The 22,579-nt window shown below is 39.9% G+C and overlaps 1 protein-coding gene across 2 annotated transcripts in view; it reads right to left on the reverse strand.

Annotated features, from left to right (window-relative positions):
- Positions 1 to 21,784, reverse strand: part of STAT4 (signal transducer and activator of transcription 4) — a 91,230-nt gene extending 69,446 nt beyond the window's left edge. For both annotated transcript variants that reach the window (XM_059053350.2, XM_067026468.1), the window contains exons 1-3: positions 21,656 to 21,784; positions 19,039 to 19,167; positions 17,588 to 17,732 (exon numbers count right to left, since the gene is read on the reverse strand). In XM_059053350.2, the coding sequence (XP_058909333.1) occupies positions 17,588 to 17,732; positions 19,039 to 19,166 (273 nt within the window). In that variant the 5' untranslated portion in view covers position 19,167; positions 21,656 to 21,784. The remainder of the gene's footprint in view (positions 1 to 17,587; positions 17,733 to 19,038; positions 19,168 to 21,655) is intronic.
- Between the last annotated feature and the right edge of the window lie 795 nt (positions 21,785 to 22,579).

Consider the following 22,579-nt stretch of genomic DNA (forward strand, 5'->3'; position numbering starts at 1 on the left):
ATGGAAGAGGACGGAGGTCTGCTTCCAATTCAATTTAGCAGCCAACCAGTGTATTGTTGGGTCAGGGGAAGGTATAGTCCCACTTTCAATGGCAACATTTCATATGCCTTGGTTTCTGTGTTGTCATCATTGATTGCTACTATTAGTTTTTGGTTCTCAAAACTAGTTTGTGTGCTCAAAAGTTAAATTTGTTGATATTTCCCTCTATATTCCACATTTTTCTTGACAAGCATAGAAGTACATTACTTGTATAAACAGAAAAAAAAATGTTATCTGTTTTTCAATTCCACCAACACTTATGGAACATCTGCTATGTGCCAGAGATTGTGCTAAGTAATGGGGAAAGTTGAATAAAATATAATTCTACCACCAGGTCAATTCGTCAAAAACCAGTTCACTAAAAGCCCATTTGCCAAAGTGATTCCTGGCTGTTCGCTCTCAAAAACTCACAATCTAATAGAAAACACAGATATGTAAACAGCCATGACATGTCTGCTTTATCAATGGTGTTAACAAAATTATTGTTCAAAGTCCAGAGAAGAAAATAAATCTTCTTTGGGGTTAGAGATCAATCCAATGAGAAAATGTGATTTGATCTGTATACTCTTAAGGAGGAGTTGGATTTAATCTGTATTGTGTCCTCTAGTTTTTCTTCACGAAGTCAAGCAGGATGATGGAAAGGGTATGTTTTTTAAAGGCTAGTTTGAACTCTAGGCTTTGGTCCAAACTAAGCACAAGGAGGGGTCTTCCTTTTACTTATGTGCTTTCACCTTATGTTTATAAGGATTCTTTTTTTTTTTAATGGAAAGTCATGTTATTTTAAATATAGCAGTGTGTACATGTCAATTCCAAACTCTCAATCTATCCCTCCCTCCACCCCTCCCCTCAACCAGTAACTGTAAATACATTCTCTAAACCTGTGAGTCTGTTTCTGTTTGTAAATAAGTTCATTTGTATCATTTTTTTAGAAGTATTTGAACACAGCCTCCTCACTCACACAGCCTCATTGAAGCAAAAAGAGCAACCCCATTCTCCCAGCTCCATAATTTCTTAGTTAAGCATATACAGGCCTGAAGTTGGATGGGCTGGTAAGTCCTGACCTCAGTAATGCGCCTCAACTGCTCCTGAAGTAGTTGTGTGTACACTGGGCTCTCCCTTCTAGCTGGAGGTCGTGTCTTGCCTCATGCTGTCAGGTTCATAAACAATGCCAACCCAAGAGGACAAGAAACTGGATGTGCCTCGGCTGAGGAAGGGTCAGGGCTCATAGGCAGATAGGAAATTAAAGAAAAGCAAAGCATTAGGACTCGGCACTTCACTACTGTGGGCCTGGGTTGGATCCCTGGTCAGGGGACTAATATCCCACAAGCCATGTGGTGAGGCAAAAAAAAAAAAAAAAAAAAAAGTTAAAAAAAAACCAAAGAAAACCAAAGCAGCTGTTGGGCCCTAGGACAACTTAATGTGACTTGCAATAAAGCAACCTAGGCAGTCTCACACCAGGACACACAGCTTCATAAGAGGGGTCCTCTCTTTTCCCCCAGCCTAGCACATCTGTGCAGGTCATAGCCTGTCAACCATACTTCAAGACTTGAAAGCTCTGTTTTGAAAACATCTGCATTGGTCTTGTGCTTAGTGCTACTTTATCAGACTCCCCAAAAGCCTATGCAGCATTTTTATTGTGTCTCATTAGGGTCCTTATTCATCTGTGCACAGTTGGACAGAATGATGCCCCCGCTGTAGCAAAATTGCAATAGCTTACAGCTCCATGTTTCCAATGAGGATCTTGGGCTACATTTAAGTATTTGGGGGTCCAGGCTGGTCCTTGGAAATAATGACTCCCTACCAACGCACAGTGAAGAATTCCTTAATAAATTAGGTATCATCTTACGTACGTTATACCAGGACTATAGTAGTCAATATATATCAATTCTTGGGGGTCCAAAAATGTACTCTGATTCTACATATTAGGTCCTTTGTTGTTTTCAAGCAGGGCTACGTGAAAAGGCCAGATAACATTGTGTCTATTATATAGTAGTGCTTAATTCTTGCAGGAGTAAGGGATTAGTCAAATGGGATTAATGAACCTATAGTCATGGAACCTATGGTTCAAATGAACCTTATGATCATGAGAAAAACTTTGAATGATGTTGAATTGTCAGAAAAATTGCATTTACTTGGAATGTACTCTGCTTATAACATGAAATACTTTGGGTAAAGGTCATGACTGACAGATGGAAATCTTGATGGCTCCTTCCATTGCTTCCAGTTCCCAATATGAGACAAACATCACATGTACTCATTGTCCACTGATGTCGACAAGAGGGCAACAGTTTGATAATGCAGTGCTTTTAGACCTACGACCTGGTAACCCCCTTCTCTACAGGATTCTACTGGCCATTACATTCCAACCTGGACTCATGCCCTGGTCAGCTGGTCTTGTTGGTATACAATTTACTTTGCAATATAAAGTTTAGATAAAGAAGAATCAGCTTAGTCATAATAAGAAAAATAGCCTAATGAAAGTTGACAAATGTTAAAAGTTGAGAAATGTTATTTCAGGTTAGAAAGAAATACCCCTGAGTACCATAGAAAATTATGTTCTAATAAAATAACTGTAGATTTACAATAAATTAGAAGAAATAACCTAAAGGCATTAGAAAAGCTTTTTTTAAAAAACACAATGCATTCAATTAAGACAAATGTGGCATATTTTGGGAATGGTCCATAACGGTTAACTTTCTTGGCTAAAGCAGAACATCACTAAAGCCTACCCACGGGTTCAGCTCCAATGTAATTACTTGCAATTACTTAAATTTCCATCTGCTCTGGTAGATTATACACACCATGAAGTCAATATCCCCAACATCAGCAATGCTCCTGACAGAGAACTTCCTCAATGCATATATACTTGTTGGATGAATGAATGAATGAATGAATGAATAAAGTAAACTTACTCAAACTTCTCACAAATGACAATGGATTTGAGGGAGATACTAAATAAACCCTTGGGAATCCAGCATTTCCACTAGAAAAGCAACTCATTTATCCCCTCCATTTAAAGTGGCAAAAAATAATAAGATACATTATACGTGCTATCTACACATGATTTTTTTTTTTTTTGCATTGCCTCGGGCAAGGTGTTTCAATCTTGGCTCCACATTGTAATCAACTGAGGAGCTTTAAAAAAATCCCAATTGAAACAGAATCTCTGGGATGGAGCTGAGATGGCTAATTTTTTTTTTTTTTTTTTTTTTTTTTTTTTTTTTTTTTTTTTTTTTTTGCGGTACGCAGGCCTCTCATTGCTGTGGCCTCTCCCGTTGTGGAGCACAGGCTCCGGACGCGCAGGCTCAGCGGCCATGGCTCACGGGCCCAGCCTCTCCGCGGCACGTGGGATCCTCCCGGACCGGGGCGCGAACCCGCGTCCCCTGCATTGGCAGGCAGACTCTCAACCACTGCGCCACCAGGGAAGCCCGAGATGGCTAATTTTTAAATGTGTTTCTGATGATTCTAATAAGCAGGCAATGCTGAGAATACTGACTGAGAGGCACTCTTTCCCAAACTTGTCTGATCATAAGAATCACCTGGGTTGCTCAGTCCACAATGCCGCTCAGTCCCGAGTGGTATCAAGCGTTTTTAATCTTTGCCAGTTTGGAAGATATTGTAAAAAGTGACCTCTATTTTGTTTTGACAGAGAAGCACTCGTTTCTAATTACTTAAGGCTGCCTGACTTCAATTTTCATCTTCTATAGAGATGCCATTGCTTCTAATTTAGTGTCAACACAAAAGTAATTTATTTTTGCAGGATTATTTTCCAGGCTATCCTGGGGCATTTCTTCTTGTCCTGAAGTAATACTTCTACAACTTTCATTAGACTATATCTTTATTACTGTAAGTCGATTCTCATCTATCTAAAGTAATTGTAGCATGTGATTAAGTGTCAGGATGAGTTGTTCAGACACTCAGGGCTGGGAGAATGCAGAGGAAGGAGAAATCAATGTGGATTTTAATGACATGGAGATAGGTCTTGGGCTGGTGAATGAATGCTGGGAGGAAAGGGGAGTTGGTTCCTGGGCAGAGGGCCTGGCAAATCATGAGCAAAGCATCTATTCTAGGGATATGAAAATACCCATAAACTAAATCCATCACTGCTCATTTCTTCTTCTGTTGCTTCTGCCTGGGATGCATCTCTCCTTTGTAAACTCTGAATCCTACCCCTCCTCTTCATAGTCCCAAACCACATCTTCAACCTGTTCGATCAGAATTGGAAGCGGGGGTTAGAAATCTACATTTTTAACAAGTTCCCCAAGTGATTTTTATAACGAAATGCTAACTTAGGGTGATGAATCTCTCTACAAAGTTCAAGAGGAAGATAAATGGGACAGAACGTCCCCGAAAGAGAACCAGATGCAACAAACGAGCACTTCTGTCGAAATAAATCAGAGGTACCATTTTTCATTATTCAAACTGGCAAAGATGAAAACACTTTGCACTACTCAGTGTTGATGGTGGAATGGGCTTTTACACACTGCTGGTGGTAATGTGAATTGGTACGTTACTAAAGGACAATTTGGCAATGCTTATCAAGAGCCTTGACATTTTTCATACCCTTTGACATAGTAATTCCACCTTTAGAAATTTATCCTAAGGCTGTGGTTTCCACCTTGGCAATTTATCAGAATCCCTTGTGAAGTTTTTATGAACTACACATTTCTGGGCCCCACTCCCTGGAGATTCTGATTCTGTAAACTTGGGGCAAGGTCTGGGAACCTGGGTTTTGAAAATACTGTTGTCATTTGGGCTTTTTTTTTTTTTTTTAATTTCAGGTAATAAAAAAGTTAAAATTGCTGAAAGTTAAAAAGTTTTAAAAAGTTTTTTTAAAAGTTTAAAAAGTTAAAAGTTAGGGCTTCCCTGGTGGCGCAGTGGTTGAGAGTCCTCCTGCCGATGCAGGGGACGCACGTTCGTGCCCCAGTCCGGGAAGATCCCACATGCCGCGGAGCGGCTGGGCCCGTGAGCCATGGCTGCTGGGCCTGCGCGTCCGGACCCTGAGCCCTGCAACGGGAGAGGCCACAACATTGAGAGGCCCGCGTACCACACACACACAAAAAAGCTTCCTATAGAGCAGATTACCAACAAGTGCATGTTTATTAATTGATTAGCAAGGTTGGAGATTAGGACCGATATGTACAGCTAAAAGAGTTAAAGACATGGGAAATTAATAGCCCCCAAAATACAGTTTCTGTTTCCTAATTCACAGAGAACTAATTTTAAAAAATAAAAACCAGATGTTCTTCCATTCACTGATAAGTTTTTTCATTCACTGACAAGTGAACAATGGGAAAATGGGTTTAATTTACAGCAGGATGGCAAAAGAAGGCATTTTCTGATGACCAAGACAAGGAAACAACCTAAAACTCCATTGACAGATGAATGGATAAAGAAGATGTAGTATATACATATGCACACACACACACACACACACACACACACACACACACACACATACACACACAACACACACAACGGAATATTACTCAGCCATAAAAAGAATGAAATAGTGCCATTTGCAGCAACATGGATGGACCTAGAGATTATCATACTAAGTGAAGTAAGTCAGAAAGAGAAAGACAAATACCATACGATATTACTTATATGTGGAATCTAAAATATGACACAAATGAACATATCTACAAAACAGAAACAGACCCATAGACATAGAGAACAGACTTGTTGCCAAGGGGGAGGGCAACAAGGGGGTGGAGATGGAAGGATCGGGAGTTTGGGATTAGCAGATGCAAACTAGCATATACAGTATGGATAAACAACAAGGTCCTACTATATACAGGGAACTATATTCAATATCCTGTGATAAACCAAAATGGAAAACAATATGAATAAGAATATATATATGTATAACTGAATCACTTTGCTGTACAGCAGAAATTAACACAGCATTGTAAATCAACTAATCTTCAATAAAATATATTTAAAAATAAATGTTAGAGTACATAAAAAAGATACCACTCAAATATCAATAAAATGTAAAAAAAATTTAGGGATAAATCTAAGGAAAGATATACTATAACTTTATGGTGAAGGCTTAAAAATAACACTAAAGAACATAGACAAAGACCTGATTAAGTATAATGACATACCATGTTCATTGATGGAAAGATTCAATTATCATGAAAGTGGAATGAGCAGTGCAAAGGAATGGCAGAAGCCCTCCTAAGAAATTTCTAACAATCACTTTGTCATTGTACTGTGTTTTATTGTCTGAGGAACTTCAAAATCTTTTGTATTCCTGGAATACAAAGACTTAGGGCTCTTGACACTTAGCTCCTGAGGAGCTGGTATGGGTTCAGAAAGACTACCTCCCCCTTCCCAGGTGAAGGCTAGTCCTAGAATGATTGTCTCTGATTCCATTTCACTTCAGCCCTTCCTCCTCTCCTGAGTTAGTACATCTTTTCCAGGCTTCCAGATGCTTAGTGTTCCCTTCCTCTGAAAGGTTTCTCAGCTTTTGCTGCTTCTGGTCCCACCCAGTCCGAATTCTCTCACAGTTACCACACACTCTAAAAACACTTCTTCCCAAAGCCAATTTCCTCCATCCTTAGAAATTGCTGATCTCAGCAAGGAAATCTTATCCTGTGAATTGAGTTTAGGGATCTAAACTACATTTGCAATAATGACATTATATTTGCTCCATTTATTTAGGGATACTCATTGCAACAAGGCGACATTCACATTTTCAACATCAGTTGAATTCTTCATTTATTAAATAAGACACTGAGTCCCTACGATGTTCTGGGCTTGTGTTAAGCTCTAGGGTTGCAAAGATGTATAAGCCAAGGAGCTCACAGCCTTGTGGAGGAGACAGGTAAGTATGTAGACACATTAGTTCTAGTTACTTCCCATTAACTTCCTACTGCACTTCACATAGAATTCATCAAACTCGTCTTGTTATCCCACTTCCTTCACCAAACCTAATCTTCATTATGCATCAACATCATGTAATAACCCAGACTAAAATTCTCAATCACTTCTTATTTCTTGCTCTGCTCTGTCACACATTTCATAGCTGTTCACTCATTATGTGTCAATTCTTTTACCAAATTATCTCACAACTCCAGCACTTTTAAAAAAAATCCTTGTCATTGTCTAGCTCAGCATCCCTTGAACTACTGCAATAATGTGCAAACAGGTCTCTGTGCCTCAATGTTCACCTCTGCCACGCTATCCTCCACAGCACTGCCATGAAGCCTCTGTCTCTGTCTCTATCTCTCTCTCTCTATCTCTATCATCTCTATCTCTACCTCTTTCTCTGGAAGACTTTTTATTGTTCAGAGGAAGAAATAGAAGAGTCTAGAGGAGGAGAAATGATGAATTGATGGTGTACTGAACTACAGAGAACCAATGAGATATTAATTTTTCCCAAAATAAATCCTGACAGAGATGAGGTAAGTTATGAAAACCTGGTAAAAGTAGGAAAGGCAGCTAGCTGTTTTTTAAAAGTTATATGTTTCTGCTTATTTTTTCATTTCCACATCTGTCTACTGAGGCAGAAATCACAGATTCAAAGGCAGAAAATAGGCAGGTTCTTGACTCCATAGGCACACAGGAGGTTCTTCTCATTTTTCTAGTAAACGTAGTTCTTGGCTACCTGTACCACTTTAGCACCTCACTGTGCACTTAGGAGCCCAACCAGCAGCTGGGAGTGATGTCACTATGTTCTCAACCACAGTAGCCAATCAGAGGATTATGGTAAATAGATGCTGATGATCAACCAAGTACCAAGTACTTGGCTCTGGATCCTCATTTTTTTAAAGGAAGAAGTGATAGGTCAGTTGAGCAAATCTTTTGTCCCGCAGGTCATTTCTGGAGAAATCAGTAATGTAAGCTCAGAGGGTACCTGGTGACTTGGTGATGAAAACCAACAATGAACTTTTCATTGATAAATTACAGTGGACGCCTTTAAAGTGATTTGGACCAATTAAAGGCAGTTACTCAACACCTATGAACTAAATCTAATTATACACTAAGTTTAGATAGCAACTCGATCATTACTCGCTCAATTCACAATTTTAAAGCTAAACATAAATTGGTTTCTAACGGACTTGGATTATATTGACTAGCTTGTTTGCAAGTGGATTTGTTTATTTTTGCTCCCATTTTAACCCTCTTATTATACTCACTTGTGCAAAAACGTTTTAAGTGGCAAATACTAAGGTAAACAGTCTTATAAACTATCTTGGTTTTGACTAAGTATCTTTTTTGGAAAGTTTCCAGGTCACAATGGATTTAGAACAGTGTAGCTACCTTTCCTATGTGTCTTCATCTCCCTGAGATAGGGACAACTAAAATAAGTCTAATTTTTTAAAAACTGTTGGCAGAATGATACAATTCTCCTACTTTTTTTTTTTTTTTCTCCTACTTTTAAGGTGAATATCTGCTCAGCTTTTTCTCCACAGCCACCATGACACTCCCAGCAAATGAAACTCATGGATAGTAAAAGTTAACTTACGACACTGAACGTTTTCACGTCCTCTTCCTCAACTGGTATCTGTGTTTCTCCACCCATGTTCTCAGTGGTGAGGTTAGTTGTCACACTAGGGCTATAGCAATCTATTGATAATTTATTCTTGGAGGTGACTGCTCTCTCTGGGGTTGGTAGCTCCTCTAAAGCTTCTGTTGCAGTTGTCAGACCGGCAGATTCAGGCCTCATCCCTGTGTCTGGACTTTCCTTGACAGCTCCTGGATAAATTGCACAGGTTTCATGTTTCCCAAAACCAAGAGTTGGACTTGATTTTTCATAATATGAATGGTTTAGGGTTTTTCTTCCCTTGGGAACACCATAGCTAGTTTTTGTGTTAGGGAAAATGAAACTTATCCAATCTCTGCCTCAGTTCTCGAAATTTAGATGATTTGAGGAGAGGGAGAGTAGGGGCTGGAATGAGGAAAGAAAAAACTTTCAGCCTTTCAGAATTCTCCAATATTCTTTTGCCTGCAGCAAATAAGGGATGGGTCTTTCTAGAGATAAAGCTTGCTCTGTATATGTTTTTTTTAAAAACCTATATTCATGTCACACTTTGGCTTAAAAACCTTTGATGGCTCCCCATTGCCAAAGTCCAAATTGTTTAGCATGGCATTCAAGGTCCTCATACAACCCCCCTTTAATGCTTGAAGTGTGAAGCTTGTTTGCACAATAGGGATTCCCCTGTCTTGCTTCTGCTTTTCCCTCTGTACATGATTCCCTTTCCTCCCTTTTTCTCTTCAGAGAGTTCTGAATCATCCTACTGGAAACAGCTCAAATGTTCCCAACTCTGCCAATTATGACTGCAGATCCCTTGACCACGGTGCCTACCACACTGCATCATACATATTTATCTGCACTTTGGTCTCCATTCTAGATCGCAGACTCTTTGAACATCAGAGTTTTATCTATGTCCTTTTCCCCTTGTATTTTTTTGCAATCAATACAAGCCTGCTGTTAAAATCCATATGATGAAACCAATATTCGATCAACAAATGTCTATGAAGTAGGTACTTAGTATACCTACTAAGCAAATTATATGAGCCCTACTTTAAGAAATCCAAACCATCATTTGGAATTTAAAAACATGTGCACTATAGACAAAGTAATTATTTCACAAAGAGGGAAAGGACAAATCGTTATAGACAAGTAATAAACTGTGAGAAAAATCTTAATGAGGAGGGAGAGCAATCTAGGTTTGGATAAGACGAAGGCTTGGGGCAATATGCACAAAATGATCCATGAATAAAGTTTCAGGTGGGTGGGATCTTGAGTTGATCACGCTGGATTTCTAGTTTAGTGTGATGTGCACAGGACAAGGATTGTGATGCACACCATCTACCTTCTGTTGGCCGTCCCAGGTTATACGCCAACAAAATTTTGACAGCTAACTCACATTTCATCTTAGATGGCACGACGTGCAGGTCTCTTAGCCTTTGAAATATGAGCATTGTGATATTGGCATCAGGTAATTTTCTCAGAGGAAAACAGATTTTGGGGGTGTGTGCTGAGGACCTGGGGAAATAATTGTGGCCTGAAAATGACACACTGGCTGCCGCCCGTGTGCAGAAAATGACCTGAAAGAGTGAACCCTCCATTCAGCTCTTTCAGAATTAACACCAAGTGGCCACACCAGGCTCTGTTCAGGTTGGGGGTTGAGGTGGCCTCTCTAGCATGTGGTGTACAGAGGGAAAGGAAGATGAGTGAACTGAGAAGGCAGCGTGAATTAGAGGATACAATTTGGCAGATTCAGAGCTGCTCAGCAGTTAAAGCAACTTTTTTCTCCCCCATATCGCAAAATAGTGCCTCCTAGTCTTCACTTTGTCGTGTTAAAAATCTCACATCACCTGATACTCAGAACCAACAATAGGTTTTTTACAGACAGGACAGGAAGGAACCACTGTTTGCCCAACTTCTGAGGAGCTTTCAACTCCAACATGTATTTTTGTTCAGGCAAATCCAAACACCTCTGAGAAAGAGGCCATGGGGGTACAGAGAATAGAACATGCTAGGGATGTGTTGCCCTTGCCCACTCCCCCTCACACACAGAGTCTAAAACTCTCACTAATAGACTCATCATCACCCTGGTGGGTGAAAACTGCTCTGTAGGTGGTGGGATTACTAACCACAGACTTAACACCAAAACCCTGAACTCAGCCTTCTAATAGATGGAGTTTTTTTCTACTTTCAGACAAGTTTGCTGTTGCCTGTTTCCCCTTACTTCCCTAACACTAATTTGTGAGGGATAGCCATAGAAGTTCCCATAAGTTAAAAACAAAAATGCAGGAGGTGTGAATTTTTTAGACTGTAAGCTTCATGACTTCCTCCAACTGTATTCCTAGTGCTTAAGATGTGACGGATAACATAAGAGCTTATTAAATATTTGTTGACTAGGTAATAAGATTGGTTACATGATATTTATAAAAGACTCAGTATAAAGTGACAGACAAGGTATGAAAATGAAGAGATGGATTCATGTGCCTATTAGCAAATGGTGACAAAAAGAAAACCACACAATAAAATTTCAAAATGCAAACTTAATAAATGGGTCAAAGAGGATATTTTACATTGATTTTTTAAAAGTTGCATTCACCAATATTATCTTGTACTTATGCTCCTCACAACATAGTAACAAATACACAAAGCAAAAACTTCTAGAAGTTTAGGAGAGTTGATAAACCCACAGTGATAGAAAAAGATTGACTTCAGTATGTTGCTTTAAAAAATCAATGGAATTTTCTAACAGATCTCCCTGATTGTTCCTTGACTAACTACAATTCATTTGTCAGAGTAAGCTTAAAAAACAGAAATCAGTTCATGTCGCACCTCTGCTCAAACCTCTCAATGGTTTCCCATCACACTCAGTATAAGACTCAGATTCCTGACCAAGGCCCACAAGCTTATATACAAGACAGCCCAGCTCACCTCTTGATCTCATCACTTTGTTATTTCATGTTTTAGATACATCCTTGAAAAAACTACAGTTTGTCTTAGAATTGCTAAGTTTTGTCCACATAATGGATATTTTTTTCTGATATCTTATTGGACGCTTTCAATCTTCCATGCACCCTATTTTCACTTTTTGTAGTGGTACTTTTGAAATTTTAGCATGTGCACTTAACATCTATGTCTGATTCCCTTTTATAGTTCCTTCTGTGAGCGTATCTTTCTAGTGAACTTTTAATTTTGTATAATAATTGAGCTGGGTATAGAAGTCTAAGATGATGGATATTGTACTCCAGCTCTGTGAAGAGTTTATTCCACTCCTCTCTCACTTAATACTGTTTTAAATTTGGCTTTCAGTTTCTCTCTCATTTTTAGGTAGGTAATAGATTTGGTCTCTCTTGCTACTTTTAAGACCTTTTCTTCCTCTCTGGTGTCCTGCAGTTTCTTTTTATTTATCATGCTTGGGGCCTGTATTTCTAGAATCTAAGAATATATGACAGCCACCAGGTCAGCTCCTACTCACAGTTCTGTTTTATAGTTATAGTTTGGTTCTATAACTTAAAATTTAGATTAGTGGTTACTGCAGGTGGGGAGAGAGCAGAGTGGAGATGGGGGTGGGGGCACGGAGGCTACAAAGATACTAATAGCAACTGAGTATAAGATGTCAAAAGCACGAAGTGAGAGAGTGGCAGGGACATATATACACTATCAAATGTAAATTAGATAGCTAGTGGGAAGCTGCCGCATAGCACAGGGAGATCACCTCTGTGCTTTGTGACCACCTAGAGGGGTGGGATAGGGAGGGTGGGAGAGAGGATGATGCAAGAGGGAAGAGATATGGGAACATATGTATATGTATAACTGATTCACTTTGTTGTAAAGGAAAAACTAACACACGATTGTAAAACAGTTATACTCCAATAAAGATGTTAAAAAAAATAATTAATAAAATAAAATAAAATGTCAAAAGCAGCCTGCCCTACTATCTGCATATATATATGTATGTATATATATATATATATATATATATATATATATATACATACATATATTTATATATGTATGTTAAGAATGATGTTCATGAAATATTAATATGGTTATATCTCAGGAGTAGATTTTGGATTATTTCATATTTTCTTTGCATATTTTTGTATTGCTTCAATTTTTAAAATTATGAATATGTACCATTTTGATTTTTTTAGTCATTCTGAGGGAGAAAGAGAGAGAAGGGTTGTTAGAGGCTGAATATTTGTGTCTCCCCAATTCATATGTTGAAACCCTAACCCCTGATGTGATGGTATTAGGAGGTGGAGCCTCTGATAAGTGATTAGGTCATAAGGGCAGAGCCCTCTAGAATGGGATTAGTGTTCTTTTAAAAGAGAACCTAGAGAGCTTCCCTGTGAGGTTACTGGGAAAAGACAGCCATCTATGAACCAGAAAGCTGAATGAGACATTGAATGTACCAGCACCTTGATCTTGGGCTTCTTATCCAGAACTGTGAAAAATAAGTGTCTTTTATTTAACATCCACCCAATCAATTGTACTTTTGTTATAGCATCCAGAACAGACTAAGACACAGACAGGAAGATGAATAAGGAAAAGAGATTTTCACTAGAAAGTACAAGAACAAAGATCCAGCAATCAAGCTCCAAGGTATTTACCCAAATGTATTGAAAACTCATACGCACACAAAAACGTACACATAAATGTTAATATCAGCTTTGTTTATAAATCCCCAACATGGATAAACAAACTGTAGTACCGCCATAAAAAGGAATATCATTCAGCGATAAAAAGAGCTATCACGCTACAAAAAGACACGGAGGAAACTTAAAAGCATATTACTAAGCGAGCAAAGCCAATCTGAAAAGTCCACATACTGTATGATTTCAACTGTATGACATTCTGGAAAAGGTAAAACTATAGAGTAAAAACATTAGTGGTTGCCAGGAGTTAGGGAGTCGGGGAGGGACAGACAAATGAATTGGTAGAGCAGAGGAAATTTTTAGGGCAGTGAAACTGAAATGGTGGATACATGACATCATGCATTGTCAAAACCTCTAGACGTGTACAACAAAAAGAGTAAACCCTAGTGCAATCTTGGACTTTAAGTTAATAATAATGTACCACAATAGGTTCATCAGCTGAAACAAATGTACAAAACCAATGCCAGATAATAACACAGGAACCTGGGGAGAGGCTGGTGGAGAAGGAGTATATGGGAGCTTTCTGTACTTTCTGCTCAATTTTTCTGTAAACCTAAAGCTGCTCTAAAAAAATAAAGTCTATTGTTTTTATTTTTAAAAGTCCTAAGAGGGCTTCCCTGGTGGCGCAGTGGTTGAGAATCCGCCTGCCGATGCAGGGAACACGGGTTCGTGCCCGGGTCCGGGAAGATCCCACATGCCGCGGAGCGGCTGGGCCCGTGAGCCATGGCCGCTGAGCCTGCACGTCCGGAGCCTGTGCTCTGCAACGGGAGGGGCCACGACAGTGAGAGGCCCACGTACCAAAAAAAAAAAAAAAAGTCCTAAGAACAGGGCGAAGCATTCTTGAAATATCTGGGACAGATATTTATTTTTAGCAAATCCTAATACAGTCCTTACCACATGCTTTACAGTTTTTTTTAATGCTCCTAACATCCCTGTGCAGTAGGTACCATTGTGATTCCACTCAGACCGCTGAGGAAACTGAGGCCAGAGAGTATAAATATCTTGCCCTGAGCCACACAGCAAGGAAGTCACAGAGCCAGGATTCAGCCCAAATAGTCCTTGCTCCTGGCCTTCACCTGAGGCTACCTCCCCTTAGAGGGACTAAGGCGACCTGGACGTTAGTGTTCACTGCTTCCACCTCTGAGATTGCCTTGACTCTTGGTTCAATGGTTTTGTTTGTCTTTTATAACAAGCCATTCCAAATTCTTATCAGAAGTAGGTGGGATATAAATAGCAAATTAAAATATTGAAACTGGAGATCCCAGTTGCTCTGTCAAGAGGTAAAATAAATTTACCTCATACCTGCTTAGTTCCCCTGATACCATACTGTTTGCTCTTTTATGCTATAATAGTTATGATGGATTGTATTTAAAATGCCAGAGGATGAAAATGTTCAAACCAGGTAAGAACAGTGTCACTATTCTTTCAGCAGGAGGTGTTTTTTTTTCTTTTGAAGGGAGGGGGATCTTGTTTTAACAAAAAGACTTGTCTTAACATAATTGGCAATGTTCTGAATTAATATAAATACCCAATATGTATAGTGTATAAATCAAAGGAAAGAGCAAATGTTTTTGTCCATTCAAAATATCCTAACCAGGGAATTCCCTGGGAGTCCAGTGGTTAGGACTCTGAGCTTCCACTGCAGGGGGCACGGGTTCAATTCCTGGTCGGGGAACTAAGATCCCACAAACCTCACAGCACGGCCAAAAAAAATAAAGACAAAATATCCTAACCAGTCAAACTGTTTTGGGAGTCTCTAGTTCGTAGTAGAACCATGCTGGGTACTGGAGGGAAGAGGAAGGTCACAAAAGGAACTCCGACTTTTTTTTTTTTTTTTTGCGGTACGCGGGCCTCTCACTGTTGTGGCCTCTCCCGTTGCGGAGCACAGGCTCCGGACGCGCAGGCTCAGCGGCCATGACTCATGGGCCCAGCCACTCCGCGGCACGTGGGATCCTCCCGGACCGGGGCACGAACCCGTGTCCCCTACATCGGCAGGCGGACTCTCAACCACTGTGCCACCAGGGAAGCCCAGGAATTCAGACTTTTAACTTCAAAGAGCTTGTGACCTGCTTAGACACATCCAGCAAAGATGAGATACTGCTTGTCTTGCAGCCCATGCTCCGTGAGGATGAGAATAAGGGGTAAAGCACTGGTGAAGGCTTCCTTGCTGCCCTGGGACCTCCACAGCTCCTCTAGGGATGAAGGGGAGCTGGACTGGAGGAAGAGAGATGGCAGAGCGTTCCTGGCCATGAGACTGTCATGGACAAAGGCCCAGAGTCATTCAAGAGTGAGCTGGTTGTGCTCAGGAACAAAGAGTAGATCTATTTATCTGGGGCAGGAATGTTGAGGAGCTTGGGGCAGTTTATTGGAAAAGGTCCACAGAGACAAGATGCTGGAAGGGCCATGACATAAGCAGAGACGTTTGTGCTTGAGCTGAAATGTGACTGGGAATTACCGCCGGTTCTTGGGTTCCCTCACAATCTTATCCCCACTCAGAAAAATGATGGGCTGGACACTTACCCTTGATTTACACTAAGAAGATCCTGCTACTTTCCCTATCAACAAAAAGGTCCGTTTTTAGAAAGCCTATTTTTTTTGTCAGAATAGAAGCTTCAGTCTTTCTTACAATCCCAAAAGGTAGATAAGAATCATCCTCATTTACATGAAAAGATATAGGAATTTAGAAAAATTAAGTGACTTGTCCAAGGCCACATTTTGAGAATCAGAATTTCCAAAGACCATGCATCACCTATCTTACCCACCCATGCCCCTCTAGCAAAGACCAAGGGTCAGCAACCTTTCCTATAAATGGCCAGATAAATATGCGTAACACAGACACACACGCGTGCGCGTGCACACACACACACACAATACACATATACAGATTTTTATTTTAGGCTTTGGAGCCATACAGTCTCTGTCACAACTACTCAACGGTGCCACTGCAGTGCAAAAGCAGCCAGAGTCAATACGTAAGTGACTAAGCAAGCTGCATTCCACTAAAATACAGAAATTTGAATTTCCTATAATTTTCATGCCACTTATTTATTTTACCTTTATTCTTTTTCAACCACTTAATGTAAAAGCCATTCTTAGTCATGGACCGTACAAGAACAGGCAGCGACCACATCTGACTTGCGGGTAGCAGTATGCCAAACCCCTGTTTTAGGTTTATTGATTAGAGCACTAACGAAGCCAAGGTTAAATGTCTTACCTCTGGAATAGATAGTTTGCTTTACACTGTGAAAAATCCTGTTTTGCCTGTTTTGTTGGCAACAAGTTCATTTCCTACCCCCAGCCAAGTGTCTTGCAAATTTGTAGGGGATTACAAGGGCAAAGGTAACAGTAAAACAACAATGAAAAAAATCCAATCCAAATAACCATAAAACAATAACAACAATCCAAACAACAATAAAAAATTAATACCTATGTCCCTCTCACAAGCGTTACTAATATCAAGCACATTTCTATTATAGTCTAGGAAAATTTTTGTAAAAACGCATTAATTGTAAGTTTGAGATTCTAAAGACGCCTCACCGAGAAATGACATATGTATATTTCATATTCTCTAATACGTTGTATAGGCACTCAGTAAATATTAGAGTTGTCCATGTTCAGAGTTTGTTTCATAAGCATCTCTGTGTTTAGGTCATTATTAGTCTGCCCTTAATTCTTTAGATCTCTCTTTCACTTACTTCATTCATTCATCCCTTTAATCAATGAATATTACACACCTACTATATGCCCAGCTGTGTGGTGGACACTAGGAATTCAAAGCTGATATAACGTCCTTGCCTCAAGTAACCCACAATTTGAGGGAGAAGAAAAACATAGAAATAACACGCATGTAGAATATACTAAATGCTATGGTACAGATGTGCTGGAGGTGTTATGGGAACACAGAGAGATGGGCTTTGCCTGGGTGAACTTTTGGAATAGGAAGCTACAGGGCACCACGGAATGCTTTTGAAGGAGGTGAAGTTTGAACCAAATCTGGAAGGATACATACAACCATAATGCATCCACCTATGAATGAGAACAATACGAACTCTAAATTGTTACCTAAGAGACAAAGGCAAGGGAGGACAGAGAGATAGCCATGAACCTAGCATCTTTCAAATCCCTGTTCCACATTCGCAATTTGATCATAACTAGTAAACAGTCACATGTAAATCACATACCCTCCCACTTGTAGTGTATTTTAGATTCAAAAGTTGGTGAAAAACAAACTTTGGGTAATGAAATATAATTGAGTACAAAATTTAAAATAGTAAGAGAATTCAGCTTTTTCCCTCTTAAATCTGGTTTGGAACCAAGATAAGGCTATATATATATATATATATTTTTTTTTTTTTGCTAAATTTAGGACTTGTAAATTCAAATATTTTTAAAAAGTAGAATGCATTCTCACCTGAAGGACTTTCCTAATTCTTTTTAGGTTGTGTATTAAAAGCAGATTTTTCTCTTTGGAAACGCGACCTAACTGTTCATCCAGTTGTATTAACAAGTTTTGAAGAAGAATTGTTGCCATGGTTTCATTGTTAGATGCTGCCTCCCTAAAAAACAAAAGTGTTATTACACAGCAGGAAACAACTTAGTAAAATGTCTACTTTTTTTTAAACGAAAATCATTTTAAAGTGATAAATATATCCCACAGTGATAAGCATTTACTGGTTTTTAAAAATTAAATTGTACACATGAAAGTATATTCAACATCACTAATCATTTGGGAAATGCAAATCAAACCATGAGATACCACTTCACACCTATTAGGATGGCTATTATTGAAAACACAAAGTAAGTTTTGGTGAGGATGTAAAACTGGAACCCTTATATATTACTGGTGGCAATGGAAAATGGTACAGCCACTGTAGAAGACAGTATGGAGAGTCCTCAAATTAAATACAAAAAATTATATACAATTTCACTTCTGGGTAGACACTTAAAAGAACTGAAAGCAGGGACTTGAGTAGATACTTGATATCAACATTTATATCAGCTTTATTCACAACAGCTGAAAGGTGGAAACAACTCAGATGTTCACTCAAGGATGGATGAAGAAATAAAATGTAGTAGATACATGCAATAGAATATTATTCAGTCTTAAAAAGGAAGGAAATTCTGATACATGCTACTCATATGAATGAACCTTGAAAGAATATGCTAAGTAAAATGTCAGTCACAAAATAACGAATATTGTGTGATTACACTTATATGAAGTACCTGGACTAGTCGAATTCAGAGACAGAAAACAGAATAATGGTTGCCAGGGGCTGGGGTGGAGAGAATGAGGAGTTATTATTTAACAAGTACACAGTTTCAGTTTGGGAAGATGAAAAAGTTCTGGAGATGGATACACAACAGTGTGAATATACTTAATGCCACTAAACTGTATACCTAACGAATGGTTAAAATGGTAAATTTTATGTTATGTATATTTTATCCCAAGAAAATTTTAAGACAACTATTTAAAGCAAAAATGTTTTTAATTGTACAAGGTGAAAAGAGCTTTAAAAAATGTTTGTAAAACCTGTTAAGAAAAATATTTATATTGAGTCTGTGATAGAGAATTGATATAAACAATATACTTCTTGTCTTTTTAATACTTAGAAATCGTTGGAGTTTAGCTTATAAAAAACAAAGCACTAGAACCATTAAGTTCTCATCTACAGTGGATGAAACCAGAAAGGACAATGATTCTCCTCTGTTAAGGAAGCTTTCCAAATCCTCAAAGAAAGTTTTTTACCTGATAAAAATGTACCAACTGAGTCAAAAGTGGACCATAGAATAAATCCATGTGGATAGAACATAAAGCATTTGTGCATCAACCTCTAGGGAAAATACGATAATGTTTGATCCTACCAGTCTTGATTCTCAATCCACTGGGCCAACAGATGCCGAATTTCCATAGGAAAGTTGTCATCATAGAATTGATCAACTTGCTCCAAAAATTTTATTTCTAACTGTTGGACTTGATTCCACTGAGTCATACTACAAAGAAGAGGGAAAATCAGAGTTTAAAAATAACGTTAATTAATAACTATGGTACATGTTTTCTTTTTTTCTTGGATTTCAGACAAAGACAATGTTGTCTATCAAGTAACTGGAGAAAAATATTTCTCTTCTCTTATAGTCACCCAATTAAAGAAAACAGAAATGCTAAAACGTTTTCAATCCAAAGATAATATAATTCTGAGCTTTTTTCTACGTCATCACTAGTGAAGGAAACAGGATTCTTTCTCGGCCCCCAAGCCACATCCTTCTTTGTTCTAACAGAAGCTCTGGTTCTGCCTTCTCTAGAAAGCTTCCACTCCTGCTCAACACCCCTCACCCTACCCCACACCTGTGTACACAGATTTGTATTCTCAACAAGCTCCTTCCCTATCCCTTACTGCCTCTACAGTATTAGGCTTTGAGCAACTTGAAGGCAAATAACATACTCAACTATACCTCCTAAGACCCTCTTAAGGCTTTATGTGTAAGGAACACCCAATAAATGCTTCTTTTATATAAAACTACCTAATCCTTTTTTTCTTTATTTCAGATTTGTCTGGCTTCTAGAGTCAGCCTTATGTTCCAAGACTTCTAGTCTAATTTAGACTTATCTTTATGAGGAGTTTCATGTATACACTTTCGTGGGCTCTAAACTTTTCCGTTCAAAATACCTCTGGACAAATAAATATTTTTCTTTCTCTCTGTAATGATCCGCTATGGCTGGACAAAGCTTTTAAAGTCTACTTTTAATTAGTCTCTGATGTGCATCGGACAGCAGTTAAACCCTCAAGATACTTAAGAAGAAACCACACTTGATACATAGTTAGCAGCCTGTTATAAAACAAAAGAATGTGTTTCCCCAACATAACCCTACTCTGTCCAGTTTAGAAGCTTAAGATATATTTCTTAACTCAGGGAAATTAATATGACATCTCTCCTTGAAATTACAGTATTTTACTTTTTTCAAAGTCACAGTTTTTATTGTTTTGTCAGTAATTCTAGATCAAACCGAAAAACTTTTATGTGATCAATCACGATAGTATTTCAACCTATCTTGTAGGTAAGTTAACATTTACTTTTGCCTACAGAACATCATGATAATAAATTTCATATATTTCACATACATATTCCTCAGGTTTCAAATGCAACCATTTGGGGGCACCTTTTCCCTGATCTAAATGTATTAGAAAAAGATTATTGCCAATGTTTTGCTTAAAGAAAGCAACTGGAAAAAGAAATGTTTCACTTTCCTATCACTTTATATTTACACATAAAATCCTAGGTGTGTTGTAAGTGCTCAATAAGTGCTCATTAAGAGAAGAATGAGTGGCACTCCTGATGCTATGAATAGCACAGGTGGATAGTATTACCCCAGCTTTAAAATGTAAAAAACCTGAGGGACACATAGGCGAAACGACTCTTGCCCAATATGCGCAGCTCCTAAGGATCAACCTGAGGTCTCCTGACACCAGACATGATTGTCTTTCTAGATGCTGGGTGTAACCATATCCCACCCAAAACTGGAACATTTGTTCCCATGTTACTATTGCCATTGCCCTGCTCTATCAATTTATTCTAGTTAATGACAAGAGAACCGGTGCTGAAAATAGCATTACAATTGTAATTGCTACTATTGTTAAACCTTTGCTATGATTTGGACGAAAATCTGTTTTCTAACTAAGAATTAACTGGACTGAACCCATCCTAAAGTTAGAAAGATCACTCCTAGGACCTGAGTCCATCCTCCGGAGAGCTGAACTCAAGGCTGAAAAGGGAAAAAGATAGGTTCACAGTCTTAGGACATTCTTTTCTGTTGCAGCTTCTAGAAGTGCCTTTAAAGGATTCTAAAACGTCTTTCACTCTCTCCGGGTTAATTCTCCCATCCCAAGAAAACTATGGAGCATTTCTTTTGAAAACCGAGTGCCTGCCTAGTCTCTTTTAAATGCCTGGTCCTAGAAGATCCCTATAAACGGGCATTTTGTCCCACGGCCTGGCAGCTAATGGTGCCGCTTTGGTTCTGAGATGAGCCGCAGCATGCAAAGGAGGCGACCTGCCCTAAAATATCACTGCTCTCCTCAAAGCCTCAGTCACTAGCTACCTCAGCTGCGGGGCTGTCTGCTGAAACCGAGGCACGCAATCCAACGTCAGACATTACAGTTGAGAGAAGACGGCTAGGAAAGTGCAGGGGGCGCCCACTCCGCCCTTCGCGAGGACACACCTCCGCAGCAGCCACAAAGATCCCTCCCACCGTTCACATTCTCGGGGGCAGAGCGCCCAAGTCTCGCCGAGAGACCCGCCACGGCGCACCTTTGAATCGTGGAGTCGATCGCTTCTCTCTAAAACTACCCATCCTCAGCTAGGTTAACGTGAAGTAACTGTCAAAACAGCAAGGGAACATCTAAGGCTCCGGCAGCGTCCTGCAGAAGCATTTCCTGGCCCGCGCTGCTCCGGAGAAGCAACGCCAGGGGGTGGTCTGGCTCCTTACCTGGCTCTCTCAGCCCGGGTCCCAGGCGGTGCTCAAGTCCAAAGTCGGAATCGCCCTTCAAGTTCCTCAGAACCCAGCCGCTGACACCATCCTCAGTAGGTGATTTGCATTGCTCCTCCCACTTGAGGCTTTCCTGTGCGTCAGCGTTGAGAGTCTCTGGGACTTTACTTGGGTCGTTCCCACCCACTCTCTCTTCTAGAAAAGCTAAAGACCAGAAACAGTCTGTCTGAAGTCGCTTCGCAGGGAGCCCTTTCCTCATCCCCATCAATCACTCCGGCCGCTGCCTGTGGCCCGTGGGTGTCAGGAAGAGGGGCGTGAGAGGGGGTCACACACACTCATTTTCTTCCAGTTTCCCCAGACCATCTGAGACCCCCTGCAGACTTACTTGCCTGGAGCTAAATTCCAGGCTTCCCAGCCTCCTCTTTACAGACTCCCCTCATCTTGGTAAGAGCCAGCCCCTGGGATGAAAGGGGTACTTCGCCAGGATGAAACCAGCAAATCGAAGACTTCACTGTGCGCGGATTCCAGCAGGATCTGTTCGCCAGGAGGAGGACAAACTCACCCAAAAGTTTGGGCCAGCTCCTGTGCAGGTGGACTCCTACCCTTACTAGCCCAGTGGCTCTCTCAGCCCGGGGCCCGGGTCCTTCCCTCCCCACACCTGGTGCCCTTCTCCCATTGTGACATGGACTGGTCCTAGAATGACAGAGCTGGAGGGAGCCTTGGCTTCGTCTGGTTCTGATTCCTCTTTCATATCTGAAAAGACTGAGGCCCAGAGAGGTGACCAGAGTTACTCAACGAGTTAGCTAGAGGCTGGATAAGAGTCTGGGGGTTTCAACTCCCTCCTTAGTGCTCTTTTCCTTTCATCTCTTCGGAGCCAGATGTTAACATCCTGACACACAGTAAGAGTTCTACAAAAGTTCAGGA

Source organism: Kogia breviceps, chromosome 2 (genome assembly GCF_026419965.1).
Source record: "Kogia breviceps isolate mKogBre1 chromosome 2, mKogBre1 haplotype 1, whole genome shotgun sequence".
Taxonomy (NCBI): Eukaryota; Metazoa; Chordata; class Mammalia; order Artiodactyla; family Physeteridae; genus Kogia; species Kogia breviceps.